The 18,973-nt window shown below is 52.1% G+C and overlaps 1 protein-coding gene across 7 annotated transcripts in view; it reads left to right on the top strand.

The window, feature by feature from the left end:
* LOC132385864 (serine/threonine-protein kinase SIK2-like) overlaps positions 1-18,973 on the top strand; it is a 127,411-nt gene that overhangs the window by 67,798 nt on the left and 40,640 nt on the right. For 5 of the 7 annotated variants that reach the window (XM_059958097.1, XM_059958092.1, XM_059958093.1 and 2 more), the window contains exon 3: positions 7,887-7,950. In XM_059958097.1, the coding sequence (XP_059814080.1) occupies positions 7,887-7,950 (64 nt within the window). Of the gene's footprint in view, positions 1-5,208; positions 5,393-7,886; positions 7,951-8,744; positions 8,986-18,973 lie in introns of those variants that run through there. The other 2 variants (XM_059958099.1, XM_059958098.1) reach the window with 2 other exon arrangements.

Below are 18,973 nucleotides of genomic sequence, written 5' to 3'. Positions count from 1 at the left end.
CACAGCTGTACTTCGTGAGGGTACCTCTTGGGTTTAGTGTTCGGTCCAGTGAGGCTGTTTGAGGGATATTCCTCGAGGTTAGGATTCACTCCAGTGAGGCTGTTTGAGGGATATTCCTCGAGGTTAGGATTCACTCCAGTGGGGCTATTTGGGGTGGGGGATTAGGGAGGTAATAGGTTTCAAAAAGGTACGTTTAATGTGAGACAAATGTATACAATATACATCCTGAGATTCTTGTTCTTCACAACCATCCACAAAAACAGAGGAGAGTGGCCCTAAAGAATGAATGACAGTGAAACGTTAGAACCCCAAAGCCCCCCCCAGCTCCCCCTCCCATCCACAAACAGCAACAAAGCAACGACCCCCCACCAACAAAAAAAGCATAGTTGCCCCCCACCGAGCCCTCGAGCGTGCAGCGAAGCATCGATAAAGACGCAGACTTGCAGAACCCCAAAGACGACTCATTCACCCGGTATTCGACACACCACCGGCTCTCACTGATACGACCGTTGTTGGTAGAATCTCCGCTGGAGACGAGAGGGCGTACAGGAGGGAGACAGACCAGCTGGTGGAGCGGCGTCGCAGCGACAACCCGGCACTCAACGTCGGCAAGACTTCAGGAAGGGCAAGGCGAGGAAACACGAGCCAATCTTCACAGAGGGATCAGAAGTGGAGAGAGTGAGCAGTTCCCAGTTCCTGGGTGTCCGGATCCCCGAGGATCGAACCCGGTCCCGACGTGTCGGTGCAGCGATAACGAAGGCCAGACAGCGGCTGTATTTCATTGGGAGATTGGAGAGATTGGGTTTGTCAATAACTTCTACAAATGGGGAGCGTTCTGACAGGCTGCATCACCGTTGTGTATGGGGGTGGGGGCTTCTGCGCAAGATCGAAGCAAGTTGCGGTAACTTGTAAAATTAGTCAGCTCCATCACGGGTACCAGCCTCTGTAGCATCCAAGACATCTTCAAGGAGTGGTGTTCATCATTAGGACCCCCAGCACCCGGGACATTCCTTCGCCTCATTGTTACGGTCAGGAAGGAGGTACAGGAGCCTGAAGACACACACTCAGCGATTCAGGAACAGCTTCTTTCCCTCCGCCATCAGGGAGGAGGTACAGGAGCCTGAAGACACACACTCAGCGATTCAGGAACAGCTTCTTCCCCTCTGCCATCAGGAAGGAGGTACAGGAGCCTGAAGACACACACTCAGCGATTCAGGAACAGCTTCTACCCCTCCGCCATCAGGGAGGAGGTACAGGAGCCTGAAGACACACACTCAGCGATTCAGGAACAGCTTCTTCCCCTCTGCCATCAGGAAGGAGGTACAGGAGCCTGAAGACACACACTCAGCGATTCAGGAACAGCTTCTACCCCTCCGCCATCAGGGAGGAGGTACAGGAGCCTGAAGACACACACTCAGCGATTCAGGAACAGCTTCTTCCCCTCTGCCATCAGGGAGGAGGTACAGAAGCCTGAAGACACACACTCAGCGATTCAGGAACAGCTTCTTCCCCTCTGCCATCAGGGAGGAGGTACAGGAGCCTGAAGACACACACTCAGCGATTCAGGAACAGCTTCTTCCCCTCCGCCATCAGGGAGGAGGTACAGGAGCCTGAAGACACACACTCAGCGATTCAGGAACAGCTTCTTCCCCTCTGCCATCAGGGAGGAGGTACAGGAGCCTGAAGATACACACTCAGAGATTCAGGAACAGCTTCTTCCACTCTGCCATCCGCTTACTAAATGGATGTTGAACCCTTGAACACTACCTCATTACTTTTTTTATTTCTGTTTATTTTGTACAGTCGGCCCTCCTTATCTGCAGGGGATTGGTTCCGAGACACCCCCCCCCCCACAGATACCAAAAAAGGCGGATGCTTAAGTCCCTTATTCAGCCTGGCTCAGTGCGGTGGACATTAGGACCCGGTGGAACCCCGGACCTTATTTAACCCGTCTTGGTGCGGTGGACATTAGGACCCGGTGGAACCCCGGACCTTATTTAACCTGTCTCGGTGCGGTGGACATTAGGACCCAGCGGAACCCCGGACCTTATTCAACCCGTCTCGGTGCGGTGGACATTAGGACCCGGCGGAACCCCGGACCTTATTTAACCCGTCTCAGTGTGGTGGACATTAGGACCCGGCGGAACCCCGGACCTTATTTAACCTGTCTCAGTGCGGTGGACATTAGGACCCGGCGGAACCCCGGACCTTATTTAACCTGTCTCAGTGCGGTGGACATTAGGACCCGGCGGAACCCCAGACCTTATTCGACCTGTCTCGGTGCGGTGGACATTAGGACCCGGCGGAACCCCGGACCTTATTCGACCTGTCTCGGTGCGGTGGACATTAGGACCCGGCGGAACCCCGGACCTTATTTAACCCGTCTCAGTGCGGTGGACATTAGGACCCGGCGGAACCCCGGACCTTGTTTAACCCGTCTCAGTGCGGTGGACATTAGGACCCGGCGGAACCTCGGACATTATTTAACCCGTCTTGGTGCGGTGGACATTAGGACCCGGCGGAACCCCGGACCTTATTTAACCCGTCTCGGTGCAGTGGACATTAGGACCCGGCGGAACCCCGGACATTATTTAACCCGTCTTGGTGCGGTGGACATTAGGACCCGGCGGAACCCCGGACCTTATTTAACCCGTCTCGGTGCGGTGGACATTAGGACCCGGCGGAACCCCGGACCTTGTTTAACCCGTCTCAGTGCGGTGGACATTTTCCCGATCCGCGGTTGGTCGAATCCGTGGATAAGGAGGGCCGACTGTACTGCTGAACGGTTTAATCGATATACACGTACTTATAGGTATCTATATTTATCTATCGTTTATTTCACTGTACTGCTGGCGTTACTAAAGCTGGTCCTGATACTGTGCTATCCCGGTTGGGGAGAAGCTGGCCTGGGCTCCCGCCAAGTCCTCTCCTGCTGAACTACAAGGCAGGGTTTGTCCGGTTGGATGTGCAATTGCCGTTGCCGTAGCTGGTACGTGTTGGCGATGGATTCCGCAGGCATTTCCCTTCTCCCACATCATCATTGTTTATTGTACAACAGAAACTTGACTCTGCCAAAAGCCATTAGAAGACCTTAAATAGTTCCATTTAGATAACCAGACTTTATCTTGCTCCACAGAACACTTTCTGTGGGTAATCATTATTTTTGTTCCCCCCCCCCCCCCCCCCCCCAGCACTGAAAGGCCTGATTCCTTGCCCAGTACTTTGGCCGGCTGGAGTCTGAGAAAGTGATGCTTGGCTTGCGTTCGCCATTCCACTGGTCAGGTTGCGGATGAGCGCCGCCGGGTTCGGTTCCGGAAGGTTGCTTTCTGTCCCCCTCCCACTCTGTCAGAGTTCCTCAGGGACTGGCGGGCTGCCTCCCCGGCCCCTGCGAGGAGCGAGGTTCGGCTGTCAGACCCCAGCGCGCAACGTCCTGCTTGCGAAGTCCCGGCGGCTCGCCCCGCGAGAGGTGCGGAGGCTGGTAAGGCGCTGTTGAACAGCCCTCTCCTGCCTCGGATGATCAGCGGGATTATAAGGTTTATTTAAAAAAAACCCCCTGAAAATAAAACAGTCTATGTTTTTAGATCGATTTCTGTTCTTCGCTCGAGAAAGGAGTTGATAAGATTGTGAGGGGCACGGATAGGGTAGACAGGGAGTATCTGTTTCCCGGGGTTGAAATGGCTAATACCAGAGTGCAGGCATTGAAGGTGGTGGGGGGAGGGGGTAGGTTCGAGGGGGATGTGAGGGGTAAGTTCTTTTTCTCAGAGAGTGGTGGATGTCTGGGATGTGCTGCCTGCTGTGGTGAGGTGCTTGGATAGGAGCACGGTTGTGAGGAAGATGAAGGCATAGGGACATCGTGTAGGGAAGAGAGATTAGATCTGCTGGGGTTTTGTTTTAACTTGCGTCTCGGCTGGTTCAGCGCAATGTCAAGGGCCTGTCCCTGTGCTGTACCGTTAGATGTGATTAGTTTTTAACCTTACAGAGCCACACCTTAACACTGTCCCCCCCCCCCTTTACTTTCCAGTTCCCGATGCCACCATGGCTCTCTGAACTATAGTAGTTAATTAGGGGTTTAAATGGGATGGGCTTGGGCAGCGTCTTGACCCGAGCCTCCTCTCCGTCTCCATCGATGACCCACTGAGTTCCTCGAGCGGATTCTCTTACTGCTTCGGTCGGTTCAACCTCTTCGGTCCTGGCGGGGTTGCCGCCCCCGATTCTACCCACTGCTCTCCGCCCGCCGTTCCCGGAGAGCAATCTTGCCTCCTCTTGCGAAGCTGTGGTCTGGCGGAGCGCCGACGCCAGGGGGTTCGGGGCCTGGCGTCCGCGGAGACCCCTCGGCTAACAGGCGTAAGGCCAGCGGGCGGGTCATCCCTCTCGGGCTTTCTGGATCTCCCCGCTGGAGATCCAGTGTCATGCAACCCGGCCATTTTGAGCCGGCCAAGGCCTGCATCGGCCAGGCCCAGCACTTAGGCTGTGGAGTTTAGTGTGGGGCTGCGGCGGATAGGGTGCCGTGGTGGAGCCACTTTAACCTGGCCCATCCGACAACACTTGGCACTGGGACAACCTGGGGCCATTTCACCCCTTCAGACACCCTCATCCAGGTGACCCATGGAGCAAGTTAATGAGAGAGACATGTCATCCTGAGTGTAACGGTATTTTAGACTATTACTTGGCTTTATTTTGACCGTTTGGGGGGAGTAGAATGTTCTGAGGCCTAGTTATCAGGCTTTATCTCAAAGTCAAGGTTCAACCTCACTACGTTTACACTTGCCTTTAATTTGCATCTGTCTGCCTGGGATGAGACGGGTTAACTCAACTGTGTTTACCGGAGACCATGGAGCCCCACGGTTAAAGGTCAGGCTCGATGGCGCGAGGGAGGTTGGGAACCTCTGAACCCAATGGAGGCGAATCCCCTGACGGGAGGCAACGTTTGCAACTCTGTGGCTTGCTTGGGATTCGACCTTCAAAGGGAACACAAATTAAAAAAAAAAGTATTTTGAAGCTCAGAGCTTTTTAATGTCAGCCCACGATCTTCTAACTAAAGGATATTTTTTGTTCTTTCAAGTTTAAAGGCAGGGAATATTTTTGGCAGGGAATGGATTGCTGGTCTTGCTGTCTGTGTATTTTCGTGATTCCCGACGCGCACGTACTTTGACAAAAGTGTACTTTGAACTTTGATTAGATCCTAAAGTGTTGTTTTTTTAATTACAGCAAAAAGCCCAGGGCACAATCATGTGGCGGGGGAACCTTAGGCAACTGCACACTCTTGCAGCAATTTTATGTATCGCGCTCCACTGCCACCGCGAAACAAAACGCATTTCGTGACGAGTGTGAGCGACGACGAACCTGATTCGGATACCGGTCTCTGGTGCGGACTGAGAGTGGGAGGTCGATAAGAGGGGAGTTGTGGTTGGCAGGAGGGAAGCACCATGGATGTTCTGTAATGATTAATAAGCCAATTGTCTGGAATCAGGTGACCCTGCAGGGCTGGGGCCACCCCCCCCCCCCCCCCCGGCACTCCTTCTCTGTCAGCTGTCCACCACCCCCTCCCGTGGCGCTCCACCCCTCACCATTCCCAACATCCTTTGTTCCCGCCAGGTTTACAAACTTGCTCCACGTTGACAAATACATATACACCAGAGATGATTGATAAGTTTGTGGCCTACTGTAGAAGGGGTCAATTTTAGAAAACCTAGCGCATTTAGTTTTCAACACAGTCCCCTCCTACATTTACACACTTAGCCCAGCGCTCGTGGAGCACACGGATCTTGAACCTCCAGAAAGTGTCCACAGATGGGTGATTGATAAGTTTGTGGCCTAAGATGTGTTATTGTTATTAACTTCAAGCTTTCTGCATAATCACTCAAAGAGTTGAACTGCACGTGCATGTAACGAGGGCTGTGTAACTCATCTCCTACTACCTTAGGCCATGAACTTATCAATCACCCATCTGTGGACACTTCCTGGAGGTCCGAGATCCGTGTGCTCCACAACCGCTGGACTAAGTGTGTGAATGTAGGAGGGGACTATGTTGAAAAATAAATGCGCTAGGTTTTCTAAAATTGACTCCTTCTACCCTAGGCCACAAACTTATCAATCACCCCGTGTGTGTGTGTGTGTACAAACATTTGTGTGTAGACATACATACACACACACACACACAGACACACCCAGACACTGACAGACACAGACAGACAGAGACACACACACACACTCACACTCTCACTCACTCACACACAGACACAGTCACACAGACGCACACACACACCACCCCACCCCACCCCCACCTAAGGCTAAGACTACTGTACAGTAGTACAGGTGTATTGTGTACGACTATTGTACAGGTATGTAGTGTACAGCTACTGTACATGTGTATAGTGTGCGACTATTGTACAGGTGTATAGTGTACAACTACTGTACAGGTGTATAGTGTATGACTACTGTACAGGTATGTAGTGTACGACTACTGTACAGGTGTATAGTGTACGACTATTGTACAGGTATGTAGTGTACGACTACTGTACAGGTGTATAGTGTACGACTACTGTACAGGTGTATAGTGTACGACTACTGTACAGGTATGTAGTATGACTACTGTACAGGTGTATAGTGTACGACTGCTGTACAGGTATGTAGTATGACTACTGTACAGGTGTATAGTGTACGACTACTGTACAGGTATATAGTGTACGACTATTGTACAGGTGTATAGTGTACGTACGACTACTGTACAAGTGTATAGTGTACGACTACTGTACAGGTGTATAGTGTACGACTACTGTACAGGTGTATAGTGTACGACTACTGTACAGGTGTGTAGTGAACGACTACTGTACAGGTGTATAGTGTACAACTACTGTACAGGTGTATAGTGTACGACTACTGTACAAGTGTATAGTGTACGACTACTGTACAGGTGTATAGTGTACGACTATTGTACAGGTGTATAGTGTACGACTACTGTACAAGTGTATAGTGTACGACTACTGTACAGGTGTGTAGTGTACGACTACTGTACAGGTGTATAGTGTACGACTACTGTACAAGTGTATAGTGTACGACTATTGTACAGGTGTATAGTGTACGACTACTGTACAGGTATGTAGTGTACGACTACTGTACAGGTGTATAGTGTACGACTACTGTACAAGTGTATAGTGTACGACTACTGTACAGGTGTGTAGTGTACGACTACTGTACAGGTGTATAGTGTACGACTACTGTACAAGTGTATAGTGTACGACTACTGTACAGGTGTGTAGTGTACGACTACTGTACAGGTGTATAGTGTACGACTACTGAACAAGTGTATAGTGTACGACTACTGTACAGGTGTATAGTGTACGACTACTGTACAGGTGTATAGTGTACGACTATTGTACAAGTGTATAGTGTACGACTACTGTACAGGTGTATAGTGTACGACTACTGTACAAGTGTATAGTGTACGACTACTGTACAGGTGTGTAGTGTACGACTACTGTACAGGTGTGTAGTGAACGACTACTGTACAGGTGTGTAGTGAACGACTACTGTACAGGTGTGTAGTGTACAACTACTGTACAGGTGTGTAGTGAACGACTACTGTACAGGTGTGTAGTGTACGACTACTGTACAGGTGTGTAGTGTACGACTACTGTACAGGTGTGTAGTGAACGACTACTGTACAGGTGTGTAGTGTACGACTACTGTACAGGTGTGTAGTGAACGACTACTGTACAGGTGTGTAGTGTACGACTACTGTACAGGTGTGTAGTGAACGACTACTGTACAGGTGTGTAGTGTACGACTACTGTACAGGTGTGTAGTGTACGACTACTGTACAGGTGTGTAGTGAACGACGGTCCATGTTGGAGAGATTGTTGATTTGCCCTTTCTTGTGTTCACAGGTCATGGAGACCAAAAACATGCTCTATCTAGTAACGGAGTACGCCAAAAACGGAGAGATCTTCGGTAAGTGTTAATCTCACCCCCACCTCTACTGTCTCCCAGCTCCACGGAGAGCATGTGCAAGTTAAGCGAGGTTCTTTGTGATGGTTTGGCCTTTCTGTTTTGTTTGTTAAAAGGTTTTACTTTGAGTTAGTAAAGGCATGCCCGTTACTGGGCTTGTGTCTGGGGCAGCGATGAAGGTCCTTTGTCTCTGGTGGTGTTCGGGGGCTTCCCTCATCGTGTCAGTAGCTTCCTCTCGGTCTTCACCACCGTCAAGTCACACAAGTCCTGGGCGGAGGCTCAGCATTACCGTCAAGCTCCAATGTGGCAGGGTTCTTCATTGCTGTTTCCTTAACAGTTTTGTTTGACCGGTCAGGGTTGATAGCACCCCCCCACCTCCCGGAACCTGGACCACTCCCAGTGGTGACCTCTACCCTTTGACCTGCTCGGCCCGGGTGACCCTACCAAGGGCCAAAGCACGAAGCCCTGACTCTGGCCGGCGTAGTAGCTCTCCGGGTCACTGAGCCAGGCTGGTCTGCAGACCAGACGGCAAGGTTGTGGTCCGCTGAGAGGCGGAATGATGACCGGCACTCAGTAATAGAAATCTTGGCGGGTCTTCGTGCTGAGAATTAAAAGTACTTCATCGACGCTGTAGGCGACTGAAGTTATGTGAATGCCGGTACTTTTTGAGTGTGTTTGCTAGAGTGCCGTGCAATTTTTTTTTTGCTGTCTATGATGAGGAAAGAGTTTTGGAATGGACTCCCGTTTGCCACTGGAATAAGCCGCGAATGTCTTTGTTAACATCTGCTTCTGCTCAGAGGAAGATGCTGAGATCCCAAGTGATCCACAGTGATCCACTCGGATGGGTACGGGATGGGCCTGCTGTTCAACGTCCGTTACCCGGTCATCAAATCAAGTTTGATTATCGTCCGAGCCACACGTAGTTACAGCTGAATGAGGCAGCGTTCCTCTGGGGCCAAGGTGCAAAATATTCAAAAATGGCGAGTAACGTAATTCACAATAGCAAGTTAAGATGCATATTCTCTCGGGGGGGGGGGGGGGGAATAAAACTTGTATAGCCCAAGACCCTGAGCGGCAACGTCTGGCAATCGGTGGTGTACACGATGCAGCCTGTCGTTACACTGCCGGGCGAGGCCAGGCCCCAGCCGAGCTTGGGCGCCGCGCTGTAAACCTTCCGCGTCTCCCGTCCGGTTTTCTGCGGCAGGCAAGCCCGCGGCTTGAGGCTTGAGTAGGGACTGGTATTGCTGAGGCTCTGTAAGGCTTCTGTGAGGCCTCACTTTGAGTGTTGCGAGCAGCTTTGGCCACTTAGCTTGGACAGGATGCGCTGAAACTGGGAGAGGGTTCAAAGGAGGTTGACGAAAACGATTCCAGGATTGAATGACTTGTCGTGTGAAGAGCGTCTGATGGCTCCGGGCCAACATTCGCTGGGATTCAGAAGAATGAGGGGGAGTCTAGGACCAGAGGGCACAGATAGAGTGGATGAGGAGAGGATGTTTCCTATAGTGGGGGAGTCTAGGACCAGAGGACACAGATAGAGTGGATGTGGAGAGGATGTTTCCTATAGTGGGGGAGTCTAGGACCAGAGGGCACAGATAGAGTGGATGAGGAGAGGATGTTTCCTATAGTGGTGGAGTCTAGTACCAGAGGACACAGATAGAGTGGATGTGGAGAGGATGTTTCCTATATTGGGGGAGTCTAGGACCAGAGGACACTGATAGTGGATGTGGAGAGGATGTTTCCTATAGTGGGAGAGTCTAGGACCAAAGGACACAGATAGAGTGGATGTGGAGAGGATGTTTCCTATAGTGGGGGAGTCTAGGACCAGAGGACACAGATAGAGTGGATGTGGAGAGGATGTTTCCTATAGTGGGGGAGTCTAGGACCAGAGGACACAGATAGAGTGGATGTGGAGAGGATGTTTCCTATAGTGGGGGAGTCTGGGACCAGAGGACACAGATAGAGTGGGTGTGGAGAGGATGTTTCCTATAGTGGGGGAGTCTAGGACAAGAGGACACAGATGGAGAGGATGTTTCCTATAGCGGGGGAGTCTAGGACTAGAGGACACAGATAGAGTGGATGTGGAGAGGATGTTTCCTATAGTGGGGGAGTCTAGGACAAGAGGACACAGATAGAGTGGGTGTGGAGAGGATGTTTCCTATAGTGGGGGAGTCTAGGACCAGAGGACACAGATGGAGAGGATGTTTCCTATAGCGGGGGAGTCTAGGACCAGAGGACACAGATAGAGTGGGTGTGGAGAGGATGTTTCCTATAGTGGGGGAGTCTAGGACCAGAGGACACAGATAGAGTGGATGTGGAGAGGATGTTTCCTATAGTGGGGGAGTCTAGGACCAGAGGACACAGATAGAGTGGATGTGGAGAGGATGTTTCCTATAGTGGGGGAGTCTAGGACCAGAGGACACAGATAGAGTGGGTGTGGAGAGGATGTTTCCTATAGTGGGGGAGTCTAGGACCAGAGGACACAGATAGAGTGGATGTGGAGAGGATTCCTATAGTGGGGGTGTCTGGGACCAGAGGACGCAGATAGAGTGGGTGTGGAGAGGATGTTTCCTATAGTGGGGGAGTCTAGGACCAGAGGACACAGATAGAGTGGATGTGGAGAGGATGTTTCCTATAGTGGGGGAGTCTGGGACCAGAGGACACAGATAGAGTGGGTGTGGAGAGGATGTTTCCTATAGTGGGGGAGTCTAGGACAAGAGGACACAGATGGAGAGGATGTTTCCTATAGCGGGGGAGTCTAGGACTAGAGGACACAGATAGAGTGGATGTGGAGAGGATGTTTCCTATAGTGGGGGAGTCTAGGACAAGAGGACACAGATAGAGTGGGTGTGGAGAGGATGTTTCCTATAGTGGGGGAGTCTAGGACCAGAGGACACAGATGGAGAGGATGTTTCCTATAGCGGGGGAGTCTAGGACCAGAGGACACAGATAGAGTGGGTGTGGAGAGGATGTTTCCTATAGTGGGGGAGTCTAGGACCAGAGGACACAGATAGAGTGGATGTGGAGAGGATGTTTCCTATAGTGGGGGAGTCTAGGACCAGAGGACACAGATAGAGTGGATGTGGAGAGGATGTTTCCTATAGTGGGGGAGTCTAGGACCAGAGGACACAGATAGAGTGGGTGTGGAGAGGATGTTTCCTATAGTGGGGGAGTCTAGGACCAGAGGACACAGATAGAGTGGATGTGGAGAGGATTCCTATAGTGGGGGAGTCTTGGACCAGAGGACACAGATAGAGTGGGTGTGGAGAGGATGTTTCCTATAGTGGGGGAGTCTAGGACCAGAGGACACAGATAGAGTGGGTGTGGAGAGGATGTTTCCTATAGTGGGGGAGTCTAGGACCAGAGGACACAGATAGAGTGGATGTGGAAAGGATGTTTCCTATAGTGGGGGAGTCTAGGACGAGAGGACACAGATAGAGTGGATGTGGAGAGGATGTTTCCTATAGTGGGGGAGTCTAGGACCAGAGGACACAGATAGAGTGGATGTGGAGAGGATGTTTCCTATAGTGGTGGAGTCTAGGACCAGAGGACACAGATAGAGTGGATGTGGAGAGGATGTTTCCTATAGTGGGGGAGTCTGGGACCAGAGGACACAGATAGAGTGGGTGTGGAGAGGATGTTTCCTATAGTGGGGGAGTCTAGGACAAGAGGACACAGATGGAGAGGATGTTTCCTATAGCGGGGGAGTCTAGGACTAGAGGACACAGATAGAGTGGATGTGGAGAGGATGTTTCCTATAGTGGGGGAGTCTAGGACAAGAGGACACAGATAGAGTGGGTGTGGAGAGGATGTTTCCTATAGTGGGGGAGTCTAGGACCAGAGGACACAGATGGAGAGGATGTTTCCTATAGCGGGGGAGTCTAGGACCAGAGGACACAGATAGAGTGGGTGTGGAGAGGATGTTTCCTATAGTGGGGGAGTCTAGGACCAGAGGACACAGATAGAGTGGATGTGGAGAGGATGTTTCCTATAGTGGGGGAGTCTAGGACCAGAGGACACAGATAGAGTGGATGTGGAGAGGATGTTTCCTATAGTGGGGGAGTCTAGGACCAGAGGACACAGATAGAGTGGGTGTGGAGAGGATGTTTCCTATAGTGGGGGAGTCTAGGACCAGAGGACACAGATAGAGTGGATGTGGAGAGGATTCCTATAGTGGGGGAGTCTTGGACCAGAGGACACAGATAGAGTGGGTGTGGAGAGGATGTTTCCTATAGTGGGGGAGTCTAGGACCAGAGGACACAGATAGAGTGGGTGTGGAGAGGATGTTTCCTATAGTGGGGGAGTCTAGGACCAGAGGACACAGATAGAGTGGATGTGGAAAGGATGTTTCCTATAGTGGGGGAGTCTAGGACGAGAGGACACAGATAGAGTGGATGTGGAGAGGATGTTTCCTATAGTGGGGGAGTCTAGGACCAGAGGACACAGATAGAGTGGATGTGGAGAGGATGTTTCCTATAGTGGTGGAGTCTAGTACCAGAGGACACAGATAGAGTGGATGTGGAGAGGATGTTTCCTATATTGGGGGAGTCTAGGACCAGAGTACACTGATAGTGGATGTGGAGAGGATGTTTCCTATAGTGGGAGAGTCTAGGACCAGAGGACACAGATAGAGTGGATGTGGAGAGGATGTTTCCTATAGTGGGGGAGTCTAGGACCAGAGGACACAGATAGAGTGGGTGTGGAGAGGATGTTTCCTATATTGGGGGAGTCTGGGACCAGAGGACGCAGATAGAGTGGGTGTGGAGAGGATGTTTCCTATAGTGGGGGAGTCTAGGAACAGAGGACACATATAGAGTGGATGTGGAGAGGATGTTTCCTATAGTGGGGGAGTCTGGGACCAGAGGACGCAGATAGAGTGGGTGTGGAGAGGATGTTTCCTATAGTGGGGGAGTCTAGGACAAGAGGACACAGATGGAGAGGATGTTTTCTATAGCGGGGGAGTCTAGGACTAGAGGACACAGATAGAGTGGATGTGGAGAGGATGTTTCCTATAGTGGGGGAGTCTAGGACAAGAGGACACAGATAGAGTGGATGTGGAGAGGATGTTTCCTATAGTGGGGGAGTCTAGGACCAGAGGACACAGATGGAGAGGATGTTTCCTATAGCGGGGGAGTCTAGGACCAGAGGACACAGATAGAGTGGGTGTGGAGAGGATGTTTCCTATAGTGGGGGAGTCTAGGACCAGAGGACACAGATGGAGAGGATGTTTCCTATAGCGGGGGAGTCTAGGACCAGAGGACACAGATAGAGTGGATGTGGAGAGCATGTTTCCTATAGTGGGGGAGTCTAGGACCAGAGGACACAGATAGAGTGGGTGTGGAGAGGATGTTTCCTATATTGGGGGAGTCTGGGACCAGAGGACGCAGATAGAGTGGGTGTGGAGAGGATGTTTCCTATAGTGGGGGAGTCTAGGAACAGAGGACACATATAGAGTGGATGTGGAGAGGATGTTTCCTATAGTGGGGGAGTCTGGGACCAGAGGACGCAGATAGAGTGGGTGTGGAGAGGATGTTTCCTATAGTGGGGGAGTCTAGGACAAGAGGACACAGATGGAGAGGATGTTTTCTATAGCGGGGGAGTCTAGGACTAGAGGACACAGATAGAGTGGATGTGGAGAGGATGTTTCCTATAGTGGGGGAGTCTAGGACAAGAGGACACAGATAGAGTGGATGTGGAGAGGATGTTTCCTATAGTGGGGGAGTCTAGGACCAGAGGACACAGATGGAGAGGATGTTTCCTATAGCGGGGGAGTCTAGGACCAGAGGACACAGATAGAGTGGGTGTGGAGAGGATGTTTCCTATAGTGGGGGAGTCTAGGACCAGAGGACACAGATGGAGAGGATGTTTCCTATAGCGGGGGAGTCTAGGACCAGAGGACACAGATAGAGTGGATGTGGAGAGGATGTTTCCTATAGCGGGGGAGTCTAGGACCAGAGGACACAGATAGAGTGGATGTGGAGAGGATGTTTCCTATAGTGGTGGAGGCTAGGACCAGAGGACACAGATAGAGTGGGTGTGGAGAGGATGTTTCCTATAGTGGGGGAGTCTAGGACCAGAGGACACAGATAGAGTGGGTGTGGAGAGGATATTTCCTATAGTGGGGGAGTCTAGGACCAGAGGACACAGATAGAGTGGATGTAGAGAGGATGTTTCCTATAGTGGGGGAGTCTTGGACCAGAGGACACAGATAGAGTGGGTGTGGAGAGGATGTTTCCTATAGTGGGGGAGTCTTGGACCAGAGGACACAGATAGAGTGGGTGTGGAGAGGATGTTTCCTATAGTGGGGGAGTCTAGGACCAGAGGACACAGATAGAGTGGATGTGGAGAGGATGTTTCCTATAGTGGGGGATTCTAGGACCAGAGGACACAGATAGAGTGGATGTGGAGAGGATGTTTCCTATAGTGGGGGTGTCTAGGACCAGAGGACACAGATGGAGTGGATGTGGAGAGGACGTTTCCTATAGTGGGGGAATCTAGGACCAGAGGACACAGATAGAGTGGGTGTGGAGAGGATGTTTCCTATAGTGGGGAAGTCTAGGACCAGAGGACACAGATAGAGTGGATGTGGAGAGGATGTTTCCTATAGTGGGGGAGTCGTGGACCAGAGGACGCAGATAGAGTGGGTGTGGAGAGGATGTTTCCTATAGTGGGGGAGTCTAGGACCAGAGGACACAGATAGAGTGGATGTGGAGAGGATGTTTCCTATAGTGGGGGAGTCTAGGACCAGAGGACACGGATAGAGTGGATGTGGAGAGGATGTTTCCTATAGTGGGGGAGTCTAGGACCAGAGAACACAGATAGAGTGGGTGTGGAGAGGATGTTTCCTATATTGGGGGAGTCTGGGACCAGAGGACGCAGATAGAGTGGGTGTGGAGAGGATGTTTCCTATAGTGGGGGAGTCTAGGACCAGAGGACACAGATAGAGTGGATGTGGAGAGGATGTTTCCTATTGTGGGGGAGTCTGGGACCAGAGGACGCAGATAGAGTGGGTGTGGAGAGGATGTTTCCTATAGTGGGGGAGTCTAGGACAAGAGGACACAGATGGAGAGGATGTTTCCTATAGCGGGGGAGTCTAGGACTAGAGGACACAGATAGAGTGGTTGTGGAGAGGATGTTTCCTATAGTGGGGGAGTCTAGGACCAGAGGACACAGATGGAGAGGATGTTTCCTATAGCGGGGGAGTCTAGGACCAGAGGACACAGATAGAGTGGGTGTGGAGAGGATGTTTCCTATAGTGGGGGAGTCTAAGACCAGAGGACACAGATAGAGTGGATGTGGAGAGGTTGTTTCCTATAGTGGGGTAGTCTAGGACCAGAGGACACAGATAGAGTGGATGTGGAGAGGATGTTTCCTATAGTGGGGGAGTCTAGGACCAGAGGACACAGATAGAGTGGGTGTGGAGAGGATGTTTCCTATAGTGGGGGAGTCTAGGACCAGAGGACACAGATAGAGTGGATGTGGAGAGGATGTTTCCTATAGTGGGGGAGTCTAGGACCAGAGGACACAGATAGAGTGGGTGTGGAGAGGATGTTTCCTATAGTGGGGGAGTCTAGGACTAGAGGGCACAGATAGAGTGGATGTGGAGAGGATGTTTCCTATAGTGGGGGAGTCTAGGACAAGAGGACACAGATAGAGTGGGTGTGGAGAGGATGTTTCCTATAGTGGGGGAGTCTAGGACCAGAGGACACAGATGGAGAGGATGTTTCCTATAGCGGGGGAGTCTAGGACCAGAGGACACAGATAGAGTGGATGTGGAGAAGATGTTTCCTATAGCGGGGGAGCCTAGGACCAGAGGGCACAGATAGAGTGGATGTGGAGAGGATGTTTCCTATAGCGGGGGAGTCTAGGACCAGAGGACACAGATAGAGTGGGTGTGGAAAGGATGTTTCCTATAACGGGGGAGTCTAGGACTAGAGGACACAGCCTCAAGATGGAGGGGCATCCTTTTAGAACGGAGATGAGGAGGAATTTCTTTAGCCAGTGAGTGGTGGATCTGTGGAACTCGTTGCCACGGGTGGCTGTGGAGGCCAAGTTTTTATTGTCGTTTTAAGGCGGGGGTTGATCATTTCTTTGACTGGTCAGGGCATGAAGGGATACGGGGAGATGGCAGGAGACTGGGGCTGTGATGAAACGGCGGACTCAATGGGGCCAAATGTCCTAATTCTGCTCCCCTGTTTTATGGTCTTATGAGGTCAGCCAAATGTGATCAGGATTCTCTTTAGTATGTCAGTCAACGGAGCTGGTAGACAGAGGCCACCGGGGATGCTCTGCAGATTTTCTTTGCATTTCTGGTACAGTGAGGACCAAGGTAATTGTACGCTCAGTCAGGGGTTCCCAGACTAGGGTCCACGGACCCCTGGGTTCATGGTACGTACGGGTCCGTGGCATAAACAAGATTGCAAACCCCTGCTCGAGGTGGACGAAGCTCAGAGGAGGGTCCCACCGACGGGAGGGGGTATCTGAGAACCACCTTTGTGGCGACCCTTCGATCTGGCCGACCACAGCACAGCCGTCGGTATTCGCCAACAGGTTCCGTTCTTCCAGCGGTTCATCATCACCGGCGTGTGTCGGGAAATCTGTTCAATGTCGCGGTGGCAGTCCAACGCGACAGGATAGACAGAGAAGAGATAGATCAGTAAATCACTAACAGCAGTGTATATTGAATAGATTAAAAGTAGTACAAAACTGAAGTAATATATATAAAAAAATAGGTAGTGTTCGTGGGTTCAGTGTCCATTCAGGAATCAGATGGCGGAGGGGAAGAAGCTGTTCCTGAATCGCTGAGTGTGTGTCTTCAGGCTCCTGTACCTCCTCTCTGATGGCGGAGTGGAAGAAGCTGTTCCTGAATCGCTGAGTGTGTGTCTCCAGGCTCCTGTACCTCCTCCCTGATGGCGGAGGGGAAGAAGCTGTTCCTGAATCGCTGAGTGTGTCTCCTCAGGCTCCTGTACCTCCTCCCTGATGGCGGAGGGGAAGAAGCTGTTCCTGAATCGCTGAGTGTGTGTCTCCAGGCTCCTGTACCTCCTCCCTGATGGCGGAGGGGAAGATGCTGTTCCTGAATCGCTGAGTGTGTGCCTTCAGGCTCCTGTACCTCCTCCCTGATGGCGGAGGGGAAGAAGCTGTTCCTGAATCGCTGAGTGTGTGTCTCCAGGCTCCTGTACCTCCTCCCTGATGGCAGAGTGGAAGATGCTGTTCCTGAATTGCTGAGTGTGTGTCTTCAGGCTCCTGTACCTCCTCCCTGATGGCGGAGGGGAAGAAGCTGTTCCTGAATCGCTGAGTGTGTGTCTTCAGGCTCCTGTACCTCCTCCCTGATGGCAGAGGGGAAGAAGCTGTTCCTGAATCGCTGAGTGTAGATGCAACCTCCCCTTACCCCCCCAACCCCTGCTGACAGGGTTACATGGCAAGAGGCTCACCCAGTTCTACCAGGGGTATACGCTACCTCCCCTTCCCCCCCAAACCCTGCTGACAGGGTTAGGTGGCAAGAGGCTCACCCAGTCCTACCAGGGGTAGACGCTACATCCCCTCCCCCCCCAAACCCTGCTGACAGGGTTAGGTGGCAAGAGGCTCACCCAGTCCTATCAGGGGTATATGCTCTCTTTCCCCCCCCAGCCCCTGCTGACAGGGTTACATGGCAAGAGGCTCACCCAGTCCTACCAGGGGTATACGCTACCTCCCCTTCCCCCCCAACCCCTGCTGACGGTGTTACGTGGCAAGAGGCTCACCCAGTCCTACCAGGGGTATACGCTACCTCCCCTTCCCCCCCCAACCCCTGCTGACGGGGTTACGTAGCAAGAGGCTCACCCAGTCCTACCAGGGGTATACGCTACCTCCCCTTCCCCCCCCCCCAACCCCTGCTGACAGGGTTACGTAGCAAGAGGCTCACCCAGTCCTACCAGGGGTATACGCTACCTCCCCTTCCCCCCCCCCCAACCCCTGCTGACAGGGTTACATGGCAAGAGGCTCACCCAGTCCTAGCAGGGGTATACGCTACCTCCCCTTCCCCCCCAACCCCTGCTGACAGGGTTACATGGCAAGAAGCTCACCCAGTCCTACCAGGGGTATACGCTACCTCCCCTTTCCCCCCCCCCCCCCCAACCCCTGCTGACAGGGTTACATGGCAAGAGGCTCACCCAGTCCTAACAGGGGTATACGCTACCTCCCCTTCCCCCCCAACCCCTGCTGACAGGGTTACATGGCAAGAGGCTCACCCAGTCCTACCAGGGGTAGATGCTACCTCCCCTTCCCCCCCCCCCCCCCCCCCCCCAAACACCAAGAGTCACTGGCAAGATGACAAATAGCTCCCAGTGTTTGGATTATTTTGTAATTTGGTTTTCAAAAACCAAAAGACAAAATTCACGACGTTCATAAACAGGAGAGAAACTGCAGATGCCGGAGACACGGAGACACACAGAGAGAGACACACAGAGAGAGAGACACACACACACAAAAAGGGAAGGAGGAGGGACACCAGGGGAAGGTGATGGGTGGGAGAGGTAAAGGGCTGGAGAGGAAGGAATCTGACAGGAGAGGAGAGTGGACCGTGGGAGAAGGGGAAGGAGGAGGGACACCAGGGGGAGGTGATGGGTGGGAAAGGTAAAGGGCTGGAGAGGAAGGAATCTGAAAGGAGAGGAGAGTGGACCCTGGGAGAAAGGGAAGGATGTGGGACACCGGGGGAGGTGATGGGTGGGGAAGGTAAAGGGCTGGAGAGGAAGGAATCTGAAAGGAGAGGAGAGTGGACCGTGGGAGAAAGGGAAGGAGGAGGGACACCAGGGGGAGTTGATGGGTGGGGAAGGTAAAGGGCTGGAGAGGAAGGAATCTGATAGGAGAGGAGAGTGGACCGTGGGAGAAAGGGAAGGAGGAGGGACACCATGGGGAGGTGATGGGAAAGGTAAAGGGCTGGAGAGGAAGGAATCTGAAAGGAGAGGAGAGTGGACCGTGGGAGAAATGGAAGGAGGAGGGACACCAGGAGGAGGTGATGGGGGGGAGAGGTAAAGGTCTGGAGAGGAAGGAA

This window comes from Hypanus sabinus, assembly GCF_030144855.1.
Source record: "Hypanus sabinus isolate sHypSab1 chromosome X2 unlocalized genomic scaffold, sHypSab1.hap1 SUPER_X2_unloc_3, whole genome shotgun sequence".
In the NCBI taxonomy this organism is placed as follows: Eukaryota; Metazoa; Chordata; class Chondrichthyes; order Myliobatiformes; family Dasyatidae; genus Hypanus; species Hypanus sabinus.
Note: the sequence above shows the minus strand (reverse complement) of the source record. Positions and strands in the feature narration are given on the sequence as shown.